The sequence below is a fragment of the Pristis pectinata genome, chromosome 2 (genome assembly GCF_009764475.1).
Source record: "Pristis pectinata isolate sPriPec2 chromosome 2, sPriPec2.1.pri, whole genome shotgun sequence".
In the NCBI taxonomy this organism is placed as follows: domain Eukaryota; kingdom Metazoa; phylum Chordata; class Chondrichthyes; order Rhinopristiformes; family Pristidae; genus Pristis; species Pristis pectinata.
This window is the reverse complement of record NC_067406.1, coordinates 89,978,877-90,004,705: the sequence shown is the minus strand read 5'-3', so window position 1 is coordinate 90,004,705 and position 25,829 is coordinate 89,978,877. Positions and strand designations below refer to the sequence as shown.

The window sequence follows — 25,829 nt, the reverse complement described above, 5'->3', positions numbered from 1 at the left end:
CGCTCCTGGTGCGGCTCATCCCCCGCCCCCTCCATTACGTGCCGGGGAGAAAAAAAACCTTGGAAAGAGCACTTGCAACCACATGAAAACATTTGGCTCTGGCGCAACTTGCAAGTGCTCTCAAAGAAAAGTCATTGATTTATTTCTGCAATCCCCTCCCCTGCTCCGATGCATTAACTTAAACGGCACCGCGGATCTGTGAGATGTATTTTGGATACGGCCGTCCACCAGCTTTAAACTGAAACGAAAATAATACAAACCAAGAGAGATTTTCTTTAACCGGATCACCATCATGAATGACTTGAGCCCTTGGGTTGGTGCTGCTGTGTTGATCGGCTTAGTAACCTTGCCGCAGCAGACTGAAGGTTGGTACACACAGTATTCAAGTTTATTAAGTGCTGTAATTGACATTGTGTTTCTTTCCATCAATTTTTGGATCGGATCTCCAGTGCTACTATTGATTATGCTGTTGGCAGCGATTTCTTCTGAACAAGTATTCGACCATTTGGTATAGTGTTAATTTTAGTACCCAGCCTAACTGTAACCAAGAGTAAAAATGAAAAAGCACTTCAGGTAGTTTTCTCAAACTGCAATTGAAACAAGTACGTTGGAAATCTTCCAAACGTGTCCCGTGTCACCTGGCTGCACAAATTGTTACATTTTTTCAGAAATGGCAGTTTGCAAGAAATTTTGTTGCGCCTTCGTTTGATATCATTGAATTAAAAACGGTCAGTATTTGTGTTCAGGCACCGTTTGCATTTGGGAAGGAAAACTCGCTGCAAATTCCACCCATTCATTCATTGGGATGAACACCGAAATCGTTTAAATTGTGACAGTGTTACAGGTATCGAGGTCCCTTAACTGTTCAATCCTCTTATCAATGTTTATTTGCATTTTGTTTATTATTTTTCAGAGTCAAATGCTAGAATTGTGGCCTCGTAGATACTTTGTCGCGGCGGCTCATTCATAAATCGGTAGTCGTCGTTTAGTTGGTTTAAAAGGGCAATATTTCTTTTTACTGCAAGCTATTTATTTATATACACGGACACAATTATATCTTAGGAGTTAGGAATAATTCAGGCGTATACTTGACGCATGTTTTACATAATGACATATCACCTCTTAAAATCTTTTTACAAACTGGTGGGGCCCACATTTTAGCAAGGATCTCTTTATAGGCATTATTTTAAGTTTGTCGCCTAATTAATAAACATGGAAAACAGCACTTTGATATAACTTGAAAAGGGCAATCAAACAATGTTACAATGTCACCGGAAACAAACATATCCTTTTTAAGAAATAACTTCTCATGCCTTGTGTGACAGGCGTCCCCGGCCGTGGGGCACAGTCTGACCTCACCGCACCTCTGAGAACTCCGCTCAGCACGCAGTTTGGATGTTCCTTTGTTTAGTTTTGTTTTCTTAAAAGTGGCTGGTATAATGTAGAAATTATAACCATATTTTGTATTCACTCCTCAGCTGTAACAATTTACCAGTTTTGTCCCTAGTTCTACCTTTTTGTGTGCGAGTCAAAGGCGCGCACAACTGCTTTTAACACCACTATTATTGGCAAGTGTGTTGCAAATTTTAATGAACATTGCACGGCCCGAGAAGAGGTTCTCCAGGCATTCATATGGTTACACTAAAATAGTGAGCGATATTTTAAGGAAAATGCATGAAAGATCTCGTTGATCAAATACTTGTTCATTAAAAGCAGGAAAGATTACTATGCATATCTGTGGTTACTTTCAATGAATGGACATGGGGCGTGGCAGTAGGGCGTTTCCTTTGTTTGGAAATCAATTCAATAGTTTGGGAAGTTGATATAGACGCGTTTTCAGCACGGGGGAGATTGATATGGATTTCTTAAAAGATTAATTTTTGCTTGACTCTCCCATCACTACCGTGATTCCAATAAATATGTTCAAAAGTTATGTCTTTTAGTCTAGATTAGATAGAGAAGAGTGGAACTTGTTGTTGTGGAGAAGGTCATTAATATGTTAATGATAACAGTAAGGGTTAGGCGCTGGTTAAGTAAGATCAGAATCAGGTTTATTATCACTGATATATATGTTGTGAAATTTGTTGATTTGTGGCACCAGTACCGTGCAAAGACATAAAAATTACTATAAATTACAAAATAAATAGTGCAAAAAAAGGAATAGTGAGGCAGTGTTCATGGGTTCATGGACTGATCAGAGATCTGATGGCGGAGGGGAAGAAGGTGTTCCTAAAATGTTGAGTGTCAGTCTTCAGGCTCCTGCACCTCGTCCTCAATGGTGGTAATGAGAAGAGGGCATGCCCCAGGTGGTGAGGGTCCTTAGTGATGGTTGCCGCCTTCTTGAGGCACTGCCTCTTGAAGATGTGCTCGATGGCGCGGAGGCTTGTGCCCGTAATGGATCTGGCTGAGTTGACAAGCCTCTGCGGCCTCTTGTGACCTATGTATCGAGCCTCCATATGCAACCAGTCAGAATGCTCTCCACCGTCCATCTATAGAAATTTGCAAGTCTTTGGTGAGATACCAAATCTCCTTAAACTCCTAGTGAAGAAGGACTTTTAGTTGAACAACAGACTTCACACTAGTTAGAATGCTCAACATTGAACTTTCCTTTCATTTTGTGACATTGTTTAATATTATAAAGTTCCTGAAATTAATTCACACTGAAAATCCCTCGGTGATTCCAAGCCATCCAATGCTGACAATTGGTAACTTAGATTAGCAGATGGAGTTGTGATTTTAAATTTCAAATTTACTCACATCCTCTTTTGGAGTTGGTGCCACAGCCTGCCTGTGAGTTGGTCAAGTAGCCATTATTATTTGTGAGTGTGGCTCTGAGATGTTATTTTACCATGAGGAACCTGTCTGACATGTACACACATATGTTCCCATTTAAGGATAACTTTTTCTCAAAGGATTTGGGGAAAAAATGTTACTTACAAGTCAGAAGTTTTGTTGAAGCATGAGGTATTGAGACAATGCTTTAAAAATTTAGGGAAAATACTAAAATGCAAATGAGGCAAATTTGTCATTTTTAAGTTGGTTGTATACAGTGGTTGATTCATTAGATATTTTCAGCAGTTACAAACACCTTTAACCAATTATATTGGAAAATCTTTGATCCTGGCTAATCTAATGAATACGGGCATTAAAATAGTCTGGAACTCAGACCAGTCAGCAGGGTTTTAGAAAATGTAATACTGTATGGCGGTCAGGCTGTTAAAGAGAAAGTTGCAGGAATTTTTACCTGACATTAACATCAGAAATGGTAGAAGAGCAGTGAGTAATCATCTTATGTAAGATGACCTACTGATGTGGGCAAGGTGTCATTTTCTTAATTTTGAATTCAAAATGATTTGTTCTATTTGAATTAAGTGTGCTTGATCATAACTGTGTTTTGTTGAGCTGAATGTAGATTATGCAATTGGAGTATCTGCCATTCTAATTTTTCAGGACCCATTCAGTCTGCTCTTCTGACGTGTATTTTTGTTTAGCATCTGATTTGCAGATGTTTTCTCTTTATATATTTGTTCAACGTATGTGTGCTTAGGCTAAACCAGCATTTAATTGCCCATCCCTAAATGCTCTTGAGAAGGTGGTGGTAGCTGCCCTCTTGAACCGCTGCAGTGCTTGAGGCGTGGGTGTACCCACGATGCTGTTAAGGGAGGGAGTGCCAGGATTTTCCCAGGCAGATGGTGTGTGGCTTGGAGGGCAACTTCCAGGTGGTGGTGTTCCCATGCTTTTGCTGCCCTTTTCATAGCTGGGTTTGGAAGGTGTCTAAGGAGTCTTGGTGAGTTGCTGTAATGCATCCTGTAGATAGTAGAAACTATTTCTACTGTGTGTAGGTGGTAGAGTGAGTGAATGTTTGTGGATGGGGTGCCTATCAAGTGGACTGCTATGTCCTGTATGTTGTCAAGTTTCTTGAGTGTTGTTGAAGCTGCACTCATCCAAGCAAGCGGAGAGTGTATTCCCTCACACTCCTGACATGAGCCTTGTAGTTAGGACATCCTTAACTATCCAGAGTCAACATTGAGGGCTCGCGGGTCAATTCCCTCCTGACTGTACCGCTGTGCTGCCGCCTATGTCCTGCTGGTGGGACAGGGATGGTGGTGTTTGGGACATTGACTGTCAGGTATGATTCTGTGAGTTTGACGAAGTCAGGCTGTTGCTTGATCAGTCTGTGAGGCAGCTCTCTCAATTTTGGCACAAACCCCACCCCAGATGTTGGTAAGGGGGACTTCACAGGGTTGACAGGGCAGTTTTTGCCCCGGTCGATTCTGAGTGATCCGTTGGGTTTTGTTTCTTTGCGGCTTCCCGGAGGTTCATAACAACTGAATGGCTTGCTAGGCCATTTCAGAGGGCAAATAAGAGTCGGTCACATTGCTGTGGGTCTGGAGTCACCTGTAGGCTGAGAACAGGTAAGGATGGCAGATTTTCTAGTGAACCAGATGCTTCTTTACAACAATTGACTATGGTTTTCATGGTCATCATTAGACAATTTTAATTCCACAATTCAAATTCAAGTTTATCAACATCTGCCATCGTGGGATTCAGACCATGGTTCCCAGGACTTTGCCCTGAGTATCTAGACTATTATTCCAGTGATAATACCACTGTGCCATTGGCTTCCCCATCTTAGTATGTGTGTCAGAGGGTTAGTACTTGAATAACAAAGTTCAGATGACACTCCTGTGCAGAAGGAAGAGTGTTGCCCTAAGTTAATGTCTTCTGAATGTGATGTTAGATGGAGGTCATGTTAAGGTGATTTAAAAAAAATCCATAATGCAGTTTTGTAGAAGAGCAGGGAAATTATTCCTGATGCCCTGGTATTTGGTATTTAATCAGCATTACTAAAATAAGTTATTTAATCAACTTTGTTTTGCTATTTGTGGTATCTAGTCATGAGGAAACCCAATTTCATATATCCTGTGTAATGGGAGTGACCAGGCACTTCCTTGGCTGTAAAGTGCTTTGGGATAGCAAAAGATTATGAAGGGTGCTATAGAAGTGCAAGGCTTTCTTTTTGTTCAAAAGGTTTTCAAATTTGTTTGAGGTAAAGCTAAATGATAAATTCCAAAATCTTGTGGTAATATTTGCTACATTGAAACACAGTACATGGGAACTGGCGTGACTTTAAGTTCCTAGGGTCTATTCCACTGCTCAAATAACTCATGTCAATTAGCAGCATAACTCCATCTTTGCTTTAAATTTTTTGACACTTTCAACTGGAAAATTTCAACTAATCCACTCTCCATGGCCTTGTGGGGGATTAAGTTTTAGTCTTCCAAAAACCTGTGTGTGTGTGTGTGTGTGTGTGTGTGTGTGTGTTTTTGGGGGGTGGGTTGAGGGAAAGTGTTCCTTTCACTAAATCTTGTATGGTCAAACTGTTAATTTTTAGGTTATGCTCTTCTGCATCTTGGTTTCTTTGTACCTACTCTATTGAATCACTGAATTATTTTAAACAGTTGAATTAGATCAAGATTTAAGCATATTAATTCAAAGCAGTACAAATCCAGTTTATGTAACCTTTTCTGTAATTGAACCTGCAATGTTCTGGTATCAGTTTTTCGTAAAAGTACATTAGTCCCTCCAATGTCAATATTTTGAGTGCTCAAAACTGAATGCATGTGGTTTCTGAGCTGATCTGTACAGGTGAACCATATGAATTAAAATCCCTTTTGAGATAAAAGCCAATATTCCATTAGACTTTTTCAGGGACTTTTAATAAAGCAGAGCATGTGGTTCTATGTGTGCTCACACACAACAAAGATCATTGTCTTATGATTAACACAGCAGCTATAACTTAGTTTTATATTCTTAAAAACTTTTGAAAATGAGAGAAGGATGCTCAGTGGGAGAAAGATTGTCTTCCTTCAGATCATGGTGCTTATTTTTTTTAAATCACTTTAATTTTGAAGATGCCTTCAGCTGATAGTTAAGAAAGGTCAATTCTCATGGCTTTCACTTGTGTGATGAAGATTATATGAGTGAGGAGGCAAAAGGAGACAGAAACAATACAGCCAATTAAAATTATAGAATTAGATTTAATATTTTTTAAAATTTAAAGAAGTTGAATTGTGGAAATAAACAGTTACTTTTTAGGGGAAACATAGAAAAGTTGAATAGGAAGCTGCCTCTGGCCTATCATCACTGGCTAGGGTAAAGCAGGTGAGAGCTTTAGGGAGGGAGGCGAGAATAAAGGGCTTGTGCCTGATGTTCAGAAATGAAGGTACATGGTAGTGCTGGAAGTGAGGGGTTGGTAGGAAAAGAGACGATGGGTGTCATGGGAACTTTTTGTTTGCATTGTCAAATTGTTCATTTTCTAGCTTCTCTTGCTTCTGTAACCTGATCCTTAATATATTTTTCCTGGGTTGCATGTGCTAAATACAAGGTACAATTGCTCTTGCCTCCTTTACTTCTGAGCTTCAATACCATCGTCTTTAGAGAAAAGTGGAGCTTAAGCACATACACTATTGTGTTTGGCCAATGCGCCCAGGTCCTCTCCGGCTTACAAACGCCCAAATTGTGTACAACCTGTACATACGATCGAGCATCTGGGAGATTGGTGGTATGGATTTGCCACTGCTGCGGGGCTGCAGGCATCTTCTGCCGTGTGGGAACTTTTGACTCGTGAACTATTTCGGTTATTAACAGTTCACAGGAACGGAACCCTGCCATTACCTGGGGAGGACCTGTATATATAAATTTATTTTCTAATTTACCTTTACCTTCTCTTGCGATTTATTTAAGATAAAGAAATACAAATGAAAAATGGGAAATGTTACTTAAATGATAAATTGTTATTTTTCTGTTTTTATTATAAATTGAATGTAACAGGGTTCCAAATATTTAATCTCTAAATAATTTAATATAGAATCTGAGTAACATTTCTTCAAGGATTTTGTGATTAATCTTTAATGACAGTACACAGTAATTTTCATACCAGTGCACCCTACAATTATTGTCTCAATGTGTTTAAGGATGGAACTCTATAAATAAAATACATTGGTATCCTTCTCCCAGAGTAAGTGTGGAGTTCAGACAGAATTACCTCTGTCTGCATTCTGCAAATTTTTTTTCTTGAGTCATACTGCTTCCACAAATGGAGCATGTTACTTTGGATGTTGGCTGTAATCTAAGATGTCTTTGCCTTTAAGTTATGTGAGGAGACCTGACGCAATTAAACACAGGATTGCTGGATGAAAGTGTTCAGGGTAGATTTGCAGAATGTGACTGATAATGGGGTGTAGTATGTGCTGGGAAATCAAGGAGGTAATTTTCTGACTAGCATTTCTTGCAGGTGCCACTCCCTTTTGGAACATCAACTCTGGACCACTTTATTAAAATTTAATATGAAGTTATATTGAGTAGTAAATGATATCTTCAAAGTAAACATGATACAAGCCTCCCAGGATGTAGTGAAAGAACACAGTTGTACGTGAGATCAGAATGAATGTCCAAAATATGTGATCGACGAATTCCTGCACTCTGCAATTGAGTCATCCTTGCACCCCAATATGTTTTCTGCATCTAGAACACAGGATGACATAATTTCCCCTTGGAACACTCCTTTCAGAGCATTGCAGGGAAACTGGACCATGTTGCCCTGGGGGGTATTGTTAGGACAACGTGGCCAGACTTGGGTGCCAAGTAGAATAATTAGTCGGTTGCCTTTCATCCATTGGCAGCCTCCCCTTTTGAGTCTGCCATTCCCGGCACCACACTGATTCACACAGCAACTTCCCAGTCTCCGTGCCAATGTCCTGCTGATCCCACAGTCACCTGAATTGCAGGACTTGATCTCCCCATCTGATGCCCACTCACCCCCTCCTCCATCCACGAATCTCACAGGAGGCCTTGAACCCCCATTCTCTCTGTCCCCATCCATCCACCCTTGCTGGGTTTGCTCCGATGTATTCCACCCACTTAGCTAACTGTCAGTGCTGGGCTCCCTCCTATTTGCCAGCTGATATCCTTGTATACTCTTCCACAAGCAAGGCTCAATGTGCTTTTTCGGCTAAGTGGAACAAATTAGACAAACAACTACAGGAATAGATGCTGGTGGCGAGTGATGGGAAAAACAGTTGTCAATACTATTAAGTGAAGCCACACAATGTGACGTCAAATAAGGTTTAAGAGGTTTCAAGAGTAGCAAAGTCATGATGAGCAATGAACTAAATTGATACATAACAGTGGGGATAAGCATTGGATCTGATGTTGGAAATGTTTGCTCTTGGATTTGTTGCAGAGACCTGGAAGATGTCAACTTCCAGCATATCTTACATATAGATGAAGTTCCAGTGAACTTTGTTATTCGTGATAAGCAAAGTAGGAAAATGTACACCTTATGTCAGTAAGCCAATCATTTTGAACAGGCCAGTTTTCTCATGTTGTATCTTGACAATAGTTTTAATGTTTAACCTGGATTTTGTAAAGCTAAAGGTTATGACATGAATAATTACTTCTTGTAGTCATGAATTATTAGTTGTTAAGATATGAAAATAAAGTTGGTTGAGTAGCCTCAGTAGCAAGGAACTTTCTGTGCGTCTTAGTATTCACACCTCTAATCAGAACTCTCAGCTCTGAGGTGGGAGGTTGAGGGTCAAAAACTCACTCCAGGAGATTGAGCACAAAATCTAGATTCTTGCAACTGTATAGTATTTAGAGAAGTACGCACTGTTGGAGCTGTCATCATTTGGATAAAATCAAAGTCTTGTTAAATTGGGGCACTGTTCCAGCAGATGTGAGAGACCCCATGACACCGATCGAAAAAATAAGCAGGGAGTTCTTCTAAAATTTGGCACAGCAATTGTTCCTCAATGAATGTTAAAGGATCAAATGGTCATTATTTTATCTGTCTTTATAACCAACTTTTTCAGTGAACTTTCAACACTTGTCAGTTCTTAGTCTTTTGTTACTTTTATGTCTGATTGCATTCCTTTAAAGTGTCATGGGGCATTTTACTTCATTAAAAGAGCCGTCTAACTGCAGAGTATTGATATGAGGATATTACAACTAAACTTGTTTTAACTGGCCATCCGTAACCTGTGTACTACTAAGAGTGATGGGTAACTATGAATAGGATCCTGACTTTTTTTTAACCTCTCCCTATCATAGGTTGCTGAGACCAATTGTGGTCTTCTCGGATCACCTCTGGCTGAGATTATTTAACTAGCCACAAAGCAGAAATTGAGTCTGTGGTCTAGTCTCATGTAATGTATTCACGTTCTGAAAAGGGGAGCCTCTTCAGCAGTAAAATAGAGGAAGCAATGTGAAAGGAGGCAACAAAACTGTGGTATATGTATATCTGAGGTGAAATTAGAATTAAGTTAATTTATCAGTAGTACTTATTGAAATAAATTTCGGCAAATTGACTTTGTGTTTTCATTCTCCAGGTGTGTGCATTCATCAGGGGTCACTTTTTGCGGTAGGTCAAAATTTTATTATTTTCTTGGTGTCGCATTTCCTTTCATTATTTATGTATGTGACGGTTCAGTTGATGAAATATAGAAGTATGGAGGTTTGATGTAACAACACTGAAAATATTGCTGGCATCAAAACATAGATTTAAATTACAAAATGCCACAAGGACATGGAAAAGTGCTGTAATTAATGTAAGCAATATTATATAATGGTTTGCTATGAGAAATGCAGCTCTCATGCTAAATATGTGTTGTACCTGTGTAGAGAATGACACTGCATTTTCATATTCCATGACATTGAAAACTGAGTTCAGTCAACCACTATTGGGTCTGAAATGAAATGAAGGACCAATTATTGCTATAAAACCTGTTTTCTAATTAGGCTGCATTGTGCAATCATTTGGAGAAGAGAAAAGGTTTTAATTTGACTTAAAATGAAGTTATCCTCCAGCCACCATTCTTTTCACATGTTGGAGACTTTTCATCTTAAATTATGCATCTGAAAGTTTGTATCATCCTCTAATAAGTTGGCTTGAAGCAAATAGTGCAATAGATGCTATTGAACAGCCTTTAAGAATTATGTTGTCAAACACCTTTAGATATGCTCTACCAATGCAATTCTTGAAGAAATGAAATCAGTTGGTTGATCTATTGGATAACAGGCCTTGTGTTTAGTTGAGCGGTAACACTTATGCAAAGACCAATGTTCTATTGTGCTTGTGTCATAAGTCAGAATTAGAGCAAGATAAATGCTCAGTTGCACAGACCCTCCTTTTCACCATTTTGTTAATGATGGAAACCCTGTCACAGAATGGAGAATTTTCCAGTATTAAAAATTTTATTGCTGTTTATGATTACGCAATATGATGTACTGCTAATGATGATAGCTTCAGTCTGGGCACAACAAGAGCTATATATGTAACTGAAATTCCTTCAGTGTGAACATCTGGTTTTAGAACATTTCAATTCATTGCACAGGTTCACTGATTCTTATTAATTTGGATGGCTTTGGACAAACGGATGGGGATGGAAATCATTGAATATCCCACTTATGTGGAAAAAGAGGCACTGATCATAACTGGAAACCAGGGAGAATGCAGAGAAATTGCAAAGGGGAAGTGACACAATGTTAATAATAAAAAAAAGAAGCAAATGTAGTCAAGGGTTAATTTCTTTGGTGATAGGAATGATCAAACTACATTTGGTGTACTGTGTATATATAGTTCTGGTTGCTAAATCTATAAAGCTGGAAAGGGTACAAAAAGATTTAAAAGGATGTTATGAGAAATGTGTGCTTTTTTGGGAAAGGATAAAACAGATGGCATCTCTCTACTCCTATGCTGGCAAGTGACCTATCAGAGGCCTTTCCAATTCTGAAAGATTTGATATAGATACAGGAAATGAATTTACACTTGTGGGGAAGGGCCAAACTAGAAATAAATAAAAATAATGAAGAAACAGAGAATTCGGAAACTTAGAGAATGCCACATGGAGTTGTTGAGGCAAATAGTACTGAAGTATTTCAGGTGAAGCTGGATAACTATATGAAGAAAAAAGGGATAGTGTTAATGATGAGGGAAAAAATAAAGGCTACTGGCAATGCAACTGTTAATTCTTTCTTGGTTAAGCATGGCCACATTTGGGACAATTAGCATGGATTTGCTAAAACAAATCCCTTCTTACTAATCTGATTGGGTTTTGATGAAATAACAGAGGGCTGAAGATAATGCATTAGATGTTTATAATGACTTCAAGATAAAAATACTGCACAAGAGAGAGTTGTAAAAATGAAATGTATCATTTTAAGGCATGATGGTCACTAAAGTAGCCAGTTGGTTACCAAACAGGGATAATAGAGTGAACAGATATTTGTTTTCTAGCTGTAGTAAGGTTGGTATTAGAGTTGTTATTTTCTTTGTTATCCATAAATGAGCCTAATTTGGGCACGGGAAGTATAATTTCAAAATTTGTAGATGATGCCAAATGTGGGAATGAGGTAAATAGTGAAGAGGGTAGGAGTAAACTGGAAGGGTACAGATAACTGGTAAAAATAGGGAGGCAGATGGCAGCTGCAGGTTAATGTTGATATGTAGGGGAGAAACAACATGCAGAGGCAGTTTAATCAATCTAACTGGCATAATGTGCTGGCAGCTGAAGAACCAGATAAAAATGTTTGACTTTATAAGTATGCATATTAACTGTTTAATGCCTCATAAAATAATTTTTAAAAAATCATTTGGATGTGTTTGGTGTTTCTACTATAGTTTTAATGTTTGTGCACTATAATAATGAGGATGTGTTTGTTTAGATGAAAGGGCCTTTTAGATGATAAATCAGAAAACAATTTATTACTTCTGATACTTTTTTGTGGCTTCTACCTTTCATCTTTTTAATCATTCAAAATCGTCACAAAAATATTTTCCAAATGATCTTAAATTATTATGTGAATTATACTGTAGAAGTGTTCATGGAATCTGGGTAAAAGAAATTAAGGTGTACCATTCCAATGAAAACAACAATAACCTTTATTTTGATACCATACTAAACACAGTTTCTGTTGTTTGAAATCATTTTTGCATTAAGCTGGTGCAAAGCCTGAATGAAGTGAGTGCAAAAGCTACTGACAGCATATTGTGTCACTATAACAGAATTGTGAGCTAGTTTTCTTTTTCAGGTTTGTCAACATATAGGCATTGACATAATAATCCTTCACGGCATTACTAAGGCTCCTTTCCCAATCAGTCCTTGACTTTCAAAGTTTTTTATTTGTGGTTTTGCTTATAATGTGATTTACCAAAAGTCATTGTACTTTCAAAACAAACAAAAACATGATAGGCTTTGCAGTCAAGGAAATTTGGTTCTTTTTCGGCCATTGAAGCTATTACCTAGAGAGAGCAAAATGAATATATTTTGTGCAATGGAATTCTGAGCTTTACAGTTTTTCACGGTGTATTTCAGCAGAAAGAAGATAGCTCTGCTGTGTAACAATGCTAGAAAAATCTCACAACTTTCCTGGTTTATGTATATCTCCATCACTCAAGTCCTATAGAAAATAGAGGAGAACTAAAAGAAATAACTGGGGTAAAAAGAGAATATGTGAACTGTTAAAGGATTTGTCAAAGGGATAGATGTGGACAAAAAGTGATCTTCTTGCCGGAGGTATTAAATAAATAGTTTTCATCTGTCTTCACCATAGAGAGGATGCTATCAATAAAGCAATAGAGGAGGCAGTAGCAATAGGATGAAAGCAGCCAAAGAAGATGTACTTAAAAGGATGGATGGTTCTCAGTCTAGAAGAGACACCTGATCCAGATGAAATGCAGTCCAGGTTGTTGGGGGAAATGGGAGTGAGGACTTGCAAATTATAAATACAGCAGTTACAGACCATTCAGCTTTTTTTTTATTCATGGGATGGATGTTTATTGTCCGTCTCTAATTACACCTCAGCTGAGGAGGCTGTTAAAGGTCATCCACATTGGGGGATTTGTGGAGTCACATTTTGCCCAGATGGTTGGCAGATTTCTTTCCCCCAAGGGCGTAGTGAAACAGCTTGGATTTCAGGGTAATCCTGCAGTTTGATGGTTACCATTACTGAGACCAACATTTTTCCTTAAATTTCTGAGTTTATTTAATTACTTGAAATTAGATTCTCCAGCTGCAGTGGTGGGATTTGAATTCATGTTCTTGGAACAATGGTCCAGAACTCTGACTACCAGCTGAGTAACTTAGCTACGCTACTGAATGTGGTCTAGAGACAAAATTATGTGGTATTTGGGAAAGTATGGGCTAATACAGCAAAGTCAGAAAAAAGTTCTTGAAATTAAATAGTGTTTGACCAATTTGATTAAATAATGCACAAGATTGATGACAATAATATAATAAACAGTGTGTATTTGGATTTGGAAAGTTGTTTGCCAAGATACCACAAAATAGCTCATTTGAAAACCATGATGTTAGAAAGATAGGCTCAGCCTAAATGGAAAAGAGATGGTATTGATGAATGGATGTTTTTCAGAATGGAGGAAAAATAATGTTCCTTGGTCAGTATTAGGATTGTTGCTCTTCTTGATGATATCAGTGAGCTGGAAATTTTTGTACACATAAAGCCTTAAAATTTGCATATGGTGTAAAGTCTGTATGTTTCGTAACTAATGAGAAAGGTGGGAATAGATTTTACTAGAACAAAGACAGACAAATGGAGAGAGATGTGTTGAATGAAATTTAATGCAGAGAAATGTCAAACAGTACATTTTGGGGTAGGGTAAAAGAGGAGAGGAAATGTAAATGAAATTGTAGAGTTTTACAGGAAGTTCAGGCACAAGGAGACCTTAGGGATGTACATGAAAACAAGCAACTATTTAAAATATCATATGGGATCCTTAGAATAATCAGAAAAACAATGAAATTATGCTCAACCTTTATGAAAGCTTATCAAAATACTTGTTAGGTCTCAGATGGTGTATTGATTTCAGGTTTGGATTGGGAGATGCTGAAGAAATTTGATAAAACAGTACCAGAAATTAGGAATGTCAGTTATATACAAATACTGGTACTGTTGTTTTGTAGAAAGTTGAAGGTTAAGAGGGGATTTGATGGAAGTGTTCGAAATCACGAACAGTGTTTATAAAGTTTCCATTGGCAGTAGGGTCAGTAACAACAGGATCTAGGGTAAAGGTTGTTGACAAGAAAGCTGGAGACCTCAAAAATAGGTGTTTTGTTATAATCTGGGATGTGTTGCTTGAAAGGATGCGCATCCAGTACAAATGTTTAAAAATGGATCTGATTCTGTTTTTGAAGGGAAACACTACAGGGATATTTGGATATAACTGGGAGCTGGGATTAGTGGGATAGTTATCAAAGAGTAGGCATAGACATGATAGACTGAACAGCCTTCTTCCCTTCCCTGATGCTGTAGCATTCTATGATCCTACAATGAACTTTCCTTGGTTTTCCACCAACTTATATATTTTTGTTTGGGTAATTCTGTTTATCATTTTTGGTCTGTTCTCTTTCTGTTTATTCAACTTGTATTAGGAATTCTTTTACCCTGTGCTTTTTTTGCATTTTGTTGGTTTGAGATGAATAATTAGTTGAGATCCTGCTGCGTACCAGCTGTAACTGAGAAATGGGACACATGGAGCATTTTGGAGTAATTTGCCTTTTGTATGTGGGGTGGTGTTTTGCTTTTATACTTGCGTGTTCTCCATCAGCCTCCTTCCCTCCTCTGTTTAAGGCCATGGCTTTGCTCTGTTTAATTAAACCTGATCTGTCTGAAAGGATGATTGGATAAGTCCCTTTTTTAATACTCATTTCATTTTAATTGCCTTTACTTTCAGTTGGGTGTGATGTAAAATTCTAGTTTTTGTTCCATCTTGGATTGTTCACTAACTATTTATCATGGGTCACTATCCCAAAATCTAGTTCAACCTCACAGATGTCTGATGTGTTGTAACTGAGCTATGCTCAACAAGGTTCTGGGTTCCACTTGTGCAGAGTTGAATACCCTTCCAACCATTGTCAGGTTCATTAACAAATGTTGATTACTTGGGCAGAGATTCTGCAGGACTGCCATAAAACTGCATGCCAGCAATTACCCCTAAAAGCAAAAAGGTGTCTGATCCAGAATCTTATTGCATAAATATCAGGAACATTGAGTTCTTGGATTGCCAATGGTAGAAACTATGGACTAGGTCTACTACTGAGAGTGGAGGTGAGGAAGAGCAAGATCAAAGTGGCATCCCAGCTACGCATGTCAGGTAATTTACATAAATTGAAGACGCAAACAAAGCTAAACATTGCCTGAATGGACAGATTAAATGGTACAGATTGAAAACAGTCCTTTGTGTATTTAACCGTCAGTGGTGTTCTTCACCTTATAAATTAATTACATTTATAACCATGTTTTCAGCAAGGCCTGAGAAGCGTCGTGCTTCTGTTACAAGCTAGAACTTAGCTTCCTGACCATGAAAGAGAATGAATAGAGAAAGGTTGACCTGCCGCTGACAATTTTTGCACACCCATATTGTTTGCTCCCTTTGGCTGATGTTCCATTTAAACTGACAGAATATAGATTAAAAATTAATAGCATGATTTAGATCTGAACATTTGATAGTGATTTGCAATAAACTACAGACCTTATGTTAAACCAACAGTCAAATAAACGTAAGTATGGTGCAGCTATGTTAATTCGGTGTCTGGATTGACTGCTGCAAACCTAATTTAATATAATTAAAAACAGTACATGGGTTGTGGACTCATGGAAAGTGCAAGTTCAAATGAGGGGAAGCTGGTAAAAAGCCCCACATTTTATGGGCTGAAGCAGGATCTCTCAACAGTGCTGGTGTTGATCCTCTGCACAGAAGTATTTGCAATTTCTCCAGAGTGCTTTCTGCATGTATTAGCTTTCAAATACTAATTACTTGTGAGTGATGCTCGAAGTAGAAATATGAATGTTTTGGTTCTTTTCCAAGTAATGGTTCAAGACTTTGTCTGAAGCATCAGGGTACTGACTACAAAAGACTTTCAATATTTTCTACTTGAACTTCACAATGGTATTTTTTTTTGTTTTAAGTAGTTTTAGCAGTACTGTGTCACAAAACTCATTTGTTTCATGGTGAAAAGCTAATTGCTTTTTACTTACAAGAACTTTCATTTTTGAAAACAAGCAATAAGCATGACTGATTTTTTAATTAGCCTAATAAAGTTGTCGGCTTAGAAAGGGGACATTTGGTGCCTGGAAGTGCATGTTAATTTGGCAGTTTGTGGAGGGACGACAAGCTCTTTTTCCCAAGACCCCATTGCTAAAATGTTCCATACTGCACAAGACCCAAAGAGTTGAAAGGCCAGTCCTTTGTTTGTTCTGCAATATGAGTAATGAGTCTGAGTTACAAGGTGAGGGAGAGGACATGGGGGAAGAGAGTTATATGGGGAAGGGTGGGTCAGGATGGGGTAGGGGTGGAATGCAAATTGATACCTTGTGTTTTGGTTGGACCTTCAATGTTGGTGAAGGGTCAATAGTCACTATTAACTGCTGGGTGGAGGCCAGCATTGTGATTGGGTTGGGCAGTGAGCCAGGGTTGTGCGGGTGATGGTTGGGCTCACAGTTGGGACAAGGCTTATTAATGAGGGAAGGGGGGGGCACATGGGATTGAGCTTGTGACCTGGGTTGGAGATGGGTAGGTTACAGTGGGGCACATGAAGGATCTTGGGGAAAGCCAGAAGCAGAAATCAAGTAATTTCAAGCAACCTACCTGAAGGGTCTTTCCTGTGCTAGACTTCTCTACATGGAACCATCAAGCAGATCCCCTGGGCAGGCACAGTAGTGTAGCGGTTAGCATAACGCTATTACAGCGCCAGCAACCCGGGTTCAATTCCAGCCACTGTCGGTAAGGAGTTTGTATATTCTCCCCGTGTCTGCATGGGTTTCCTCTGTGTGCTCCGGTTTCCTCCCACGTTCCAAAAGACGTACAGGTTAGGAAGTTGTGGGCATGCTATGTTAGCGCTGGAAGCATGGCGACACTTGCGGGCTGCCCCCAGAACACTATGCAAAAGATGCATTTCACTGTGTGTTTAGGTGTACATGTGACTAATAAAGATATCATCTTAACTAACAATGAAGCAGGACTAATGAGTTGAAAAGACCTGCTTCTGCACAAGAAGCCCCATTGTCCTTGCATGCATATTGGAAAATCATGGAGTGGCATTGTATGTCATCACTGCACAAATCTGGGTGCTTTGGTAAGTACATGAGATGGTTGGATGAGCCAGAAGGAAAATTTAACAAATATTGACTACTTTTTCGGGAAGATTGAGTTACGCAGTCGAATTTCAAGCTGGTTACTGGCTTACTAAATCACATTTTAATAGAGGAAGGCTCTAGTCTCTCTTATTTGATGTTTTTCCTATGACAATTGATAAATACAAGTGTTTTCGTGATTTTAAGATACCTAACAATTAAGATGATTGCTAGTTTAAGAGACCATTTAACTACAGGTGGTGAATATTTCATTATGACATTCTCAACATATTTGGAACTTCTGATCAAAGCTTTCTTAGCTGCGATAGAACAAATATTTGCTAGAAATATTCATTTTTAAGGACCCATTATATTTCTGCACCTTGAATGGCATGATTAGTAAATAATCTGGCAGCCAGTTGTACATTGGGAAACTGATAATCAAAAGAAAGATGAAGGTGAGCGGAACCACTTTGTTTTTAGGAAGCTGCAATTAGCACAGACATCACACAAGCATTCATTGCACATCAAAGGAATGAAATGTTAGTGACAGATGTTTACACCTGGTACCTGACCCTAATACTTTATGTGGGAGGAAGTTTTTCTTTGACTTGGGTACAGCTCCCAGACAGCTTTCATAAAATGTGAGAGCGTAAAAAAACATCATAATTTGTTTGGACATGAGATTACAGTAATTGCATGTGAGAATTTTTTTGAGATGTTCAGAGGAACATAGTCTTCCTCTATTAATAAAACTTTAATAGTTTTAGTCCATATTTGCATTTTTGCTCATCCACCAATTTACTCAACCATGTTCTTTCTGCTACCTAGAATCGAAATGTATTCTGCCCTTGAATCTCTTTAGTTTCCTCACCTCCTTTCAGATTCTCTTTAAAATCAGCATTTATATTTGGATCAAATTTATCTAATCCTGCTCCAGTTTTCTTTTATTATTCTTTGAACATTTTGTGATAGCCGCTTTGATAATGTATTAGTCAGAATATTGTGTGGTAGACTAACAAGAAGTGAGCCCATTTTTATCTTAGAGGCATTACAGCCCAGAAGGAGGCAGTTCATGGCAGCTCACTGGAGAGCAACCCATCCAGAACCATTCTCTGCTTTCTCCCTGAAACCCTCTGAGTTTCTATTCCTTTAAGTGCTAATCCAGTTTCCTTTTGAAATCTCTGCTTTGTTGGTAGCGAATTCCAGGTCATTACCTTGCTCTGTTTTTTTTTGAAAAGGTCTTCCTCACATCCTTCCTATACCTCTCGTTCTGAACCTTAAATTTGTGTCCACTGGTTGATATACCATCCATGAATGAGAACAGTTTTTCCGTCTGAACCTTTCATCATCTTGCACACGTCTATCAAGTCTCCCCTTCTTTGCTCGAAGAGACCAATCCCAGCCTCTCCAGACTAATCTTGCATTGAAATTCCTCATCTCCAAAAGTGTCCTGGTGAATGTCCTCTGCACCTTCTCGAGGACCTTCGCATCCTCCCTAAAGTGAGGTGGCCAGGACTGGATCCTGTACTATAGTTGTGGCCTTGCTGATCAGGAAGGGGATCAGTGGTTAGACTGAGCTCAGGGAAGGGGAAGGCTGGTCGAAATGGAATGCTTTCATTGGGATCAATGAGCTTGGGTATTTGCTAGCCATTATAAGATCTGATCCACTTGAACAATTTGACCATTGATACATACGAAATAGGAAAATAAAAACAGGAGTTGGTCGTGTGGCCCTCTTCAATCCTGCCATACCATTCAATATAGTGGGTAATACTTTAACTTGCTTACTTTCCCACCAAAATTCCCTTAAATGTCCAAAGTCTATTCCAAAAATGTGTCACCCTTTGATTTCCTATTTCTCTGTCCTAAATGGCTGACCCATTATCCCGGGAGTTAAATTGCTAGTTCTACACTATCCAACCTAAGGAAGCAGCTTCTCAGCATCCACCTTGCCTGTTATTTTCAGAATCTGTACATTTCAATGATACCACCTTTCATTTTACTAAGCTCCATTCAGCGTAGACCATTTTCTTGATCTGCCTTTAAGACAAAGTCCTTTATCCCAGGAATCCAGTTAGTGAATCAAAGTGGCATTGACTGCATAAGCTGCACCAGGAGATGTGTTGCTCCTCAATTTTGGGGACTTCAGTTTTAGGAAAACATCTTTCTTGGCTTAAAGGTGTATTTAGCTTTTCCCCTGTAGGCCTTGGGTCAATAATGAATTAACATTTGGTAACCTTACTTAATCAGTAAAAATCGGTAAGTAGTGTTCTGAAGAATAAAATCAAATTCTTTAAATCTACAGTTCTTAGGTGAACACACCGGTGTACAAGTTAAACCTGTACATCACCACGCTATCTTTTTAGTCCCTTTCGGAAATTACCTCCTTGAATCAAAATTGTACACAGTACTTCCGATGTGATCTCAAAGCCTGCACAAATGCAGTGAAACTTCCTTAGTTTTCCAGTCCAACCCCCTTGGCAACATAGAATTGACCCTCCTGATTGCTTACTGTTATTTTCCTGAACGTCAGATCTACAATCTGTCCTCTTCACGGTCTCCTGGAGCTATCAGAACCAGAATAAATTACCGGATAAAAGCTTTGGATTTCTGTAATCACTCAACTGAGTAAAGTCTTGATTTATCTGTGAAATGTATAAGGTTAACAACTCTAAAACATACATTTCTAATCATGTAATAGCCATATACAGAGTAAACAGACTTACAAACCACATTAGCTGATAGTATTTATATTAATATTCTTGCAATAATTATTTTACTGACAAATTTTGGATTAAAATCCTACCCAGTGGACTGTATGACACAGAAAGAAACATTCCTTGACTTAACTTGGATAAATTCTATCCTCAATTTTACAGAACCAGTCAAATGTAACTAAAGGATGATGGTCTAAAACTAATAGTTCACAGGAGTTCAGTTTTTGCAAAAAAAAATCTGAAAATATGTGCTCTGGGTATTTTAAGGCATTGATATTCAAAACAAATCAGTGGGAGCTGATTTATATTGAAAACAAGACAATGGGATACTTTTTTTTCTCACCAGAGATGCTGTCTGACAAGCTGAGTATTTTCAACATGTTCTGTCTTTATAATATAATTATGTTGGAACAACTGATACATGTATTCATTGCCATATACCTTCCTGTATCATCAGCGGTTAAAATGCTTGATTTCATCGATTAAGGGTCATTGATGTAAAAGTTAACTCTGTTCCTCTCCCTACAGAGATGGCTTGATCTGCTGAATAGTTTTAGCATTTTCTGTATTCAGATTTACAGCATCTGCAGCATTTAACTTTTTTTATATATACAGACTTGATAGTTTGGTGTGACATTTTCAGTCGAATTAAGATCATTCTGTATCAAACAATAAGAACTGTATATGCTAAAGTTACAGTTTAATTTCAGATACACCCAGCAATGAGGCAACAGGAAAAATAAGTATTGGTCTCCCAACCAAGGGATCAAACTCAAATAGCTTTGTTACAAACAGGACTTAATATTTTGGTGAATTCTTGGCCAGACTGGCAGGAACAGTTATAGAAGATAAGTGTACTTGTTTGGAGAAGGAAAAAAAAATTCCTATGGTCAGAGCTTATTTTCTGTTAGACAGCTGCTGAGTGGCATTCAGTGGAGAGGCAAAAATGCTTGGGGATAAATTCTTGTTCCTCTTGCCTGGCATAGGAATCAAAAGTAATTTGAGAACTGAAAGGGCTAGGGCAGAATATTAGGAGGGAAGCATTCCAGGGATTGTGAGCAAACGTTGTGTTTAAGTTTGGAGATGGCTTTGTTATAAAGTAGATGTGTTTCCATTTTTACACCCGAGGGCTAACAGACAGACTGCATTACCAAAAAAAAATCATGGAATTGCAAGCATATGACTCACTTTTCTCAGCCCTTGAATGGCAGTACAAGATCAGAACATCGGCCCTCATTTGTCGTCATCAAACAGTCCCATATTCCAGATCGCATAAAGAATTAAATTGTTGGTGCATCATCCAACATTGTGCCTTGTCTTGTAATTTGTACAAGTGCTTTCTGTCTTGGCAATCTGTGCATTTCAGTGTTGCACACAAGCCTTTTCAATCAGCTCCCTGAGTAGCAACCAGTAGTTGCAGCACTTCTGTGCTTTCATGCTCACTCAAGTTTAGGTTGAAATTGAAGAAACTGGTAAGAAGACTTTTTTAGCTTTTAAAGGATGTGAAGCTTTCCAACTCAACAAGTTGGCTGGAATTGAAACAAGGCTTTAGGAAGTACAAAGGCAGTACTTTAACATGCTTCGCCTTGTACAATTGAAACCGTGTACTGATTTTATTGGAATCAACTTATGAAAGAAATCAGTGGGATGCAGCACCTTCTAATTAAATTGGCATTTGCAGTTTCAGTACGAGCTTTAATATTTGTAATTTTCTTAACTTAGTACTTCATTTTTGGAGCCCTGGTAACACACAGTCATCAAAGCAGTACTCGACATGCCCTCTCCTGAGCAGTTCAATAATTTACTGGAAGTACATCTTTGTCCACCCACAGGATGACTAATGTTGACCAACTAGCCATTATTGGTGTCACTTGTTAACTATTTGAAGCTTTGACTGATCCTTTCCAGTTAACTGGAGGATAATTTAGAGATAAATGGTTTTGTTCTTCCAGTATCTAGCTTAGTGTTGCATTTTTGGTCAAATAAACATTATCTTTCAGTTAGAAGATTACATGACATCCTCAACTAATATAAAATGGATGACATTTGATCTGATGCCCATATACTCTTGTCCAGATTTCCTTTCTGCCGAAGTTGGTGGAAAATAGTTGCAATGAGGATCCTTCCCCTTCCAGCCTTCTCTCAGTTGAAAGTGAAGAGATAATCAAGCTGAATATTGAACGCAAATGAATTGGGCAGGATGCAAAGTGGTCGATCTTGCATCTGGTACCTATTCTACTACTTGACCTCAGTAGAACTGAAAATACAGCAGAGTGCACAATGGGCTTCAACTGTGATACTGCACACTTTATCCAGTCACGCAAGTCAAATTCACCCTCGTGTATATTTTTTGTCAAATGATTTGTATTTCTTGGAGGAGCAGGAGTTCTTATTACAAGGTACACAATACCAAAATAGTTTTCTTTTGAAAAAGGAAATCAAATAATTTCAATTTTAGATTGTTCTAGCAAGATATAAAGTAAACACAAAGCCCTTTCAGCTTTGTCACACCATTAGCAAATATATTTTAGCCACATTTGAGCACTTATAACAGATTGGCATGGCAGCTGTTTCTGTCCAACATTCCTGTACAGAGGCATTTCTGCCTACAGCTGTTAAGTTGATCACTGGGGTTGAATTTAAGACAAAAGCCTCCTCAGCTGCTTCCTGGAATAGGACTTGTGTCTCAGAGTTGAAAGAAAAAGTGGTGGATCAATAACAAAAGGTTGTGTGGTTGCACTTTTACCTGTTGCCCAACAGTGGGGGAAACTGAGATTTGTCTAACTAGCAGCTAACTCCCCATTTATCTTAAACGTGTTAACATCTCCATTAAAGAGAGAAATCATTCATTAACATTGTCAGAAGTAATTTTTGTCCTTTTGATGTCAAAAATTAAGCTCGTCAGATTACCTTTTCAAATAATGGAGTTTTCTATTAGAAGCGTGGATTGTAAATCCATACAATAGTGAGTAATCGCTTTATAAGTATGGAGTTCACTATGGCAGCAGGCAATTACTAGATGAATTTGCACACTGTATACTAGTGTATGAATTTTGCAATGTATTCTGTTTGGAAGCATGTTGTTTTATTATGTCTACTACTTTTACTCACATTGCCTTTCTTACTATATGATGGCAAAGATTTCTCTGAGGTGAAAACAGTATTTCTCCACACATATTTTAAGAAGGATGACTTGCCTTCCTTTGTCCTGAGCTACGAGTTTACAAATATGTTTATGCCTGGCCTTTTGGTTATTTTTATGTTATCGTACTTAATTTGCTTTTCTCCTGTCATATATCTTCTTACAAGCTTGGTTGTTCTCTCACATGAAAAAAGATTATTTAATTCTTCCACAGTGCAATTTAAAAGTATGTACTAGTGAAATGGCCTTTGTGTTGCTAAGTCATTTCTCCCCCTCCAAAACAAAAAGCTGTTGCTTTATGTAATTCTGTGAGAAGAGTTGAAGGGCCGTTATGATGTGATTCATGTGCTACTTCCTTTCAGATACTTTACATTTTGTTGGAGGTGTAAAAATGTCAAAATATGTCAAAAATATGTTTTTATGCTTCAAGGTAAAACTAGGCAGAATGCCACAGAGACTGATGAAAAATTCAGGCAGTGCAGCCTGCTGCAGCTACCTCACTTCTCTGACCAGAATTTTACTCACCTGCTCTGCAAGGGCCATCAACAACTATTCTCCCCACCACCCCCCCCCCCCCAACTGCACTGCAAATGAAGCAACGAGGAGAGAAGAGATTTGTATTTCCAGAAGATTTGTCTCCCACTTGCTCTATCATAATACTCATTTCCTGAGCTGCTGTCTGAGTGTTGGGATGCTTAAGAAGCAGTGGTTGTAGATTCCAAGACCCCTCAGTGCATTTATTGGTTGACTTCTACACTTAGGACCTTGTGATGGAAGGATGGCCATTGAAGCAGCTGAAGGTGGCAAGGCCTAGAACACTGCCCTGAGAAATTTTATCGTGATCTTCTGGACAGGGATGATGGCCCTCCAATAACCACAGCCACATTCCTTTGTGGGAGCATTGGCTCAGTCCAGTGGAGACTTTACCCCTTAATTTCCATTAGCTTCATTTTTATCAGGGATCCTTGATGTCACACTCAGTCAAGTACCGCTTTGATGTCAAAGATAGTGACTCTAGCCTCACCTCTAGATTGAAACATTTCAGTCCATGTTTGGATCGAGGCTGTAATGACGCCTTGAACTGAATAGTCCAGGTGGAAGCCAAGTTATAAGTCAGTCAGTCAGTGTCGCTTCTTAGCCCTGTTGTTGACAATTTTCATCTCCTTTGTTGATGAGTGAGAGTGGATTGATTGAATGGTTATTAGTTGGATTGGACTTGTGTTGCTTTTTGTCCCTCAGTTGAGAGTTCTAAAACAAAATAAAATGGGTAATGGATTTAATGTAAAAGGGACAGGCCAGGTAAAACATTTTTTTGCAGGCTGTGAAAACCTTGGATAGATGTTGAAGCGGATACCTTGTCAACCTTAAGGAGTAGAAGGTACGGTTTGATAGGTGAATAAAGGGTTAAGGAATATGACGGGTGCATGAGATTAGAAAACTGCTTGTGGAGGATGATCATCATGGATTATTTGGGCTATATAGCCTTGTTTTATTTTATAATTTCACACAGGTCTATGTATCCTTATTAGATTGAATTTTATGCAATAGCTGGCAACTTGGGAGTTTACTGAACATTTATTAGAAATCAAAATATCCCAGGCATGTTTTGTATCTTCATTAACTACACTGTATAGCAGTTAGCGTAATGCTATTACAGCGCCAGCGACCCAGGTTCAATTCCGGCCACTGTCTGTAAGGAGTTTGTATGTTCTCCCTGTGACTGCGTAGGTTTCCTCTGGATGTTCCGGTTTCCTCCCACATTCCAAAGATGTACGGGTTAGGAGTTGTGGGCATGCTGTGTTGGTGCTGGAAGCATGGCGACACTTCCGGGCTGGCTCCAGAACATTTTACACAAAAGATGCATTTCATTGTGTGTTTAGATGTACATGTGACTAATAAAGATATCTTATTTCTCTTTGGATTCTTTTTCTTGCTGTTTTCCCACTCAGTTGGATTTTCCCAATTTTTTCCTCAGTCACTCATTTGCCTTTTTATTCCCTCCCCTTTCTCTGCAGCCCCATGTTCATCACTAAACTGTCACATGAATGACAGCATCATAAGTTGGCCACAATAGATTTCTACACCTGATTTAACTAATTCCTCTTCATTGCATTGTCCCTTCTTGGATACAAAAATAAAACAAGCCATTAGCTTAACTTTTCCATCTGTCGGTGTTGGGACTGTGCCACCAGGGAGAGTAATCTGATTTCCATTGAATGTTGGATATAGTTGACAACCTCAAGATATAATTTCTCCTTTTCTCAAGTACTCATTGTCCTTCTGACCTGCTGTTGATTTTCCACAGTTGTTAGTGATCGCTACTATTGTTGGAAGGAGAAGAGACAAATCTGAATTAAATCAAGTTAGTCTTTTGGATTGTCAGCCACAATGGTAATTTTGTAGCAGTTATGCACAGATTACAATGTCCCAATTACATATGCCACAGGTCTTTGAATTTTTACTTTATAAATTGGCCATATCACAGGTAGCAGTGGTAAAAACTCCTATCACCAGCTAAGTTGTTGAAAAATATTACCCAGTACCCTATTGAATACAGAGTCACATAACATGTTTATCTGATGCAAGTCACAGCAATTTATTGCCTTTTAATATTGAGCAAGGCAGTATATGCTGAATATCAAATAAATATTTTTGCAGATAGTGGATCATAGAACAATCTTATGGACAATGTAGTGTGAAGTTTCCTAAACTTTAATCGGTAGATTATATTTTTCCCTCTGTTTTTCTGATGTTAATACATGTAATGGGATGTTGTAGGTTGGACCTTGCATTTTTTTTCTTGGAGTTATTGA

At 38.5% G+C, this 25,829-nt stretch overlaps 1 protein-coding gene across 1 annotated transcript in view; it reads left to right on the top strand.

Moving 5' to 3' along the window:
• Positions 1–292: 292 nt before the first annotated feature.
• The window catches only part of fras1 (Fraser extracellular matrix complex subunit 1), a 397,669-nt gene continuing 372,132 nt past the window's right edge, over positions 293–25,829 (top strand). The window contains exons 1-2 of the mRNA XM_052040656.1: positions 293–365; positions 9,393–9,424. Of these exons, the coding sequence (XP_051896616.1) occupies positions 293–365; positions 9,393–9,424 (105 nt within the window). The remainder of the gene's footprint in view (positions 366–9,392; positions 9,425–25,829) is intronic.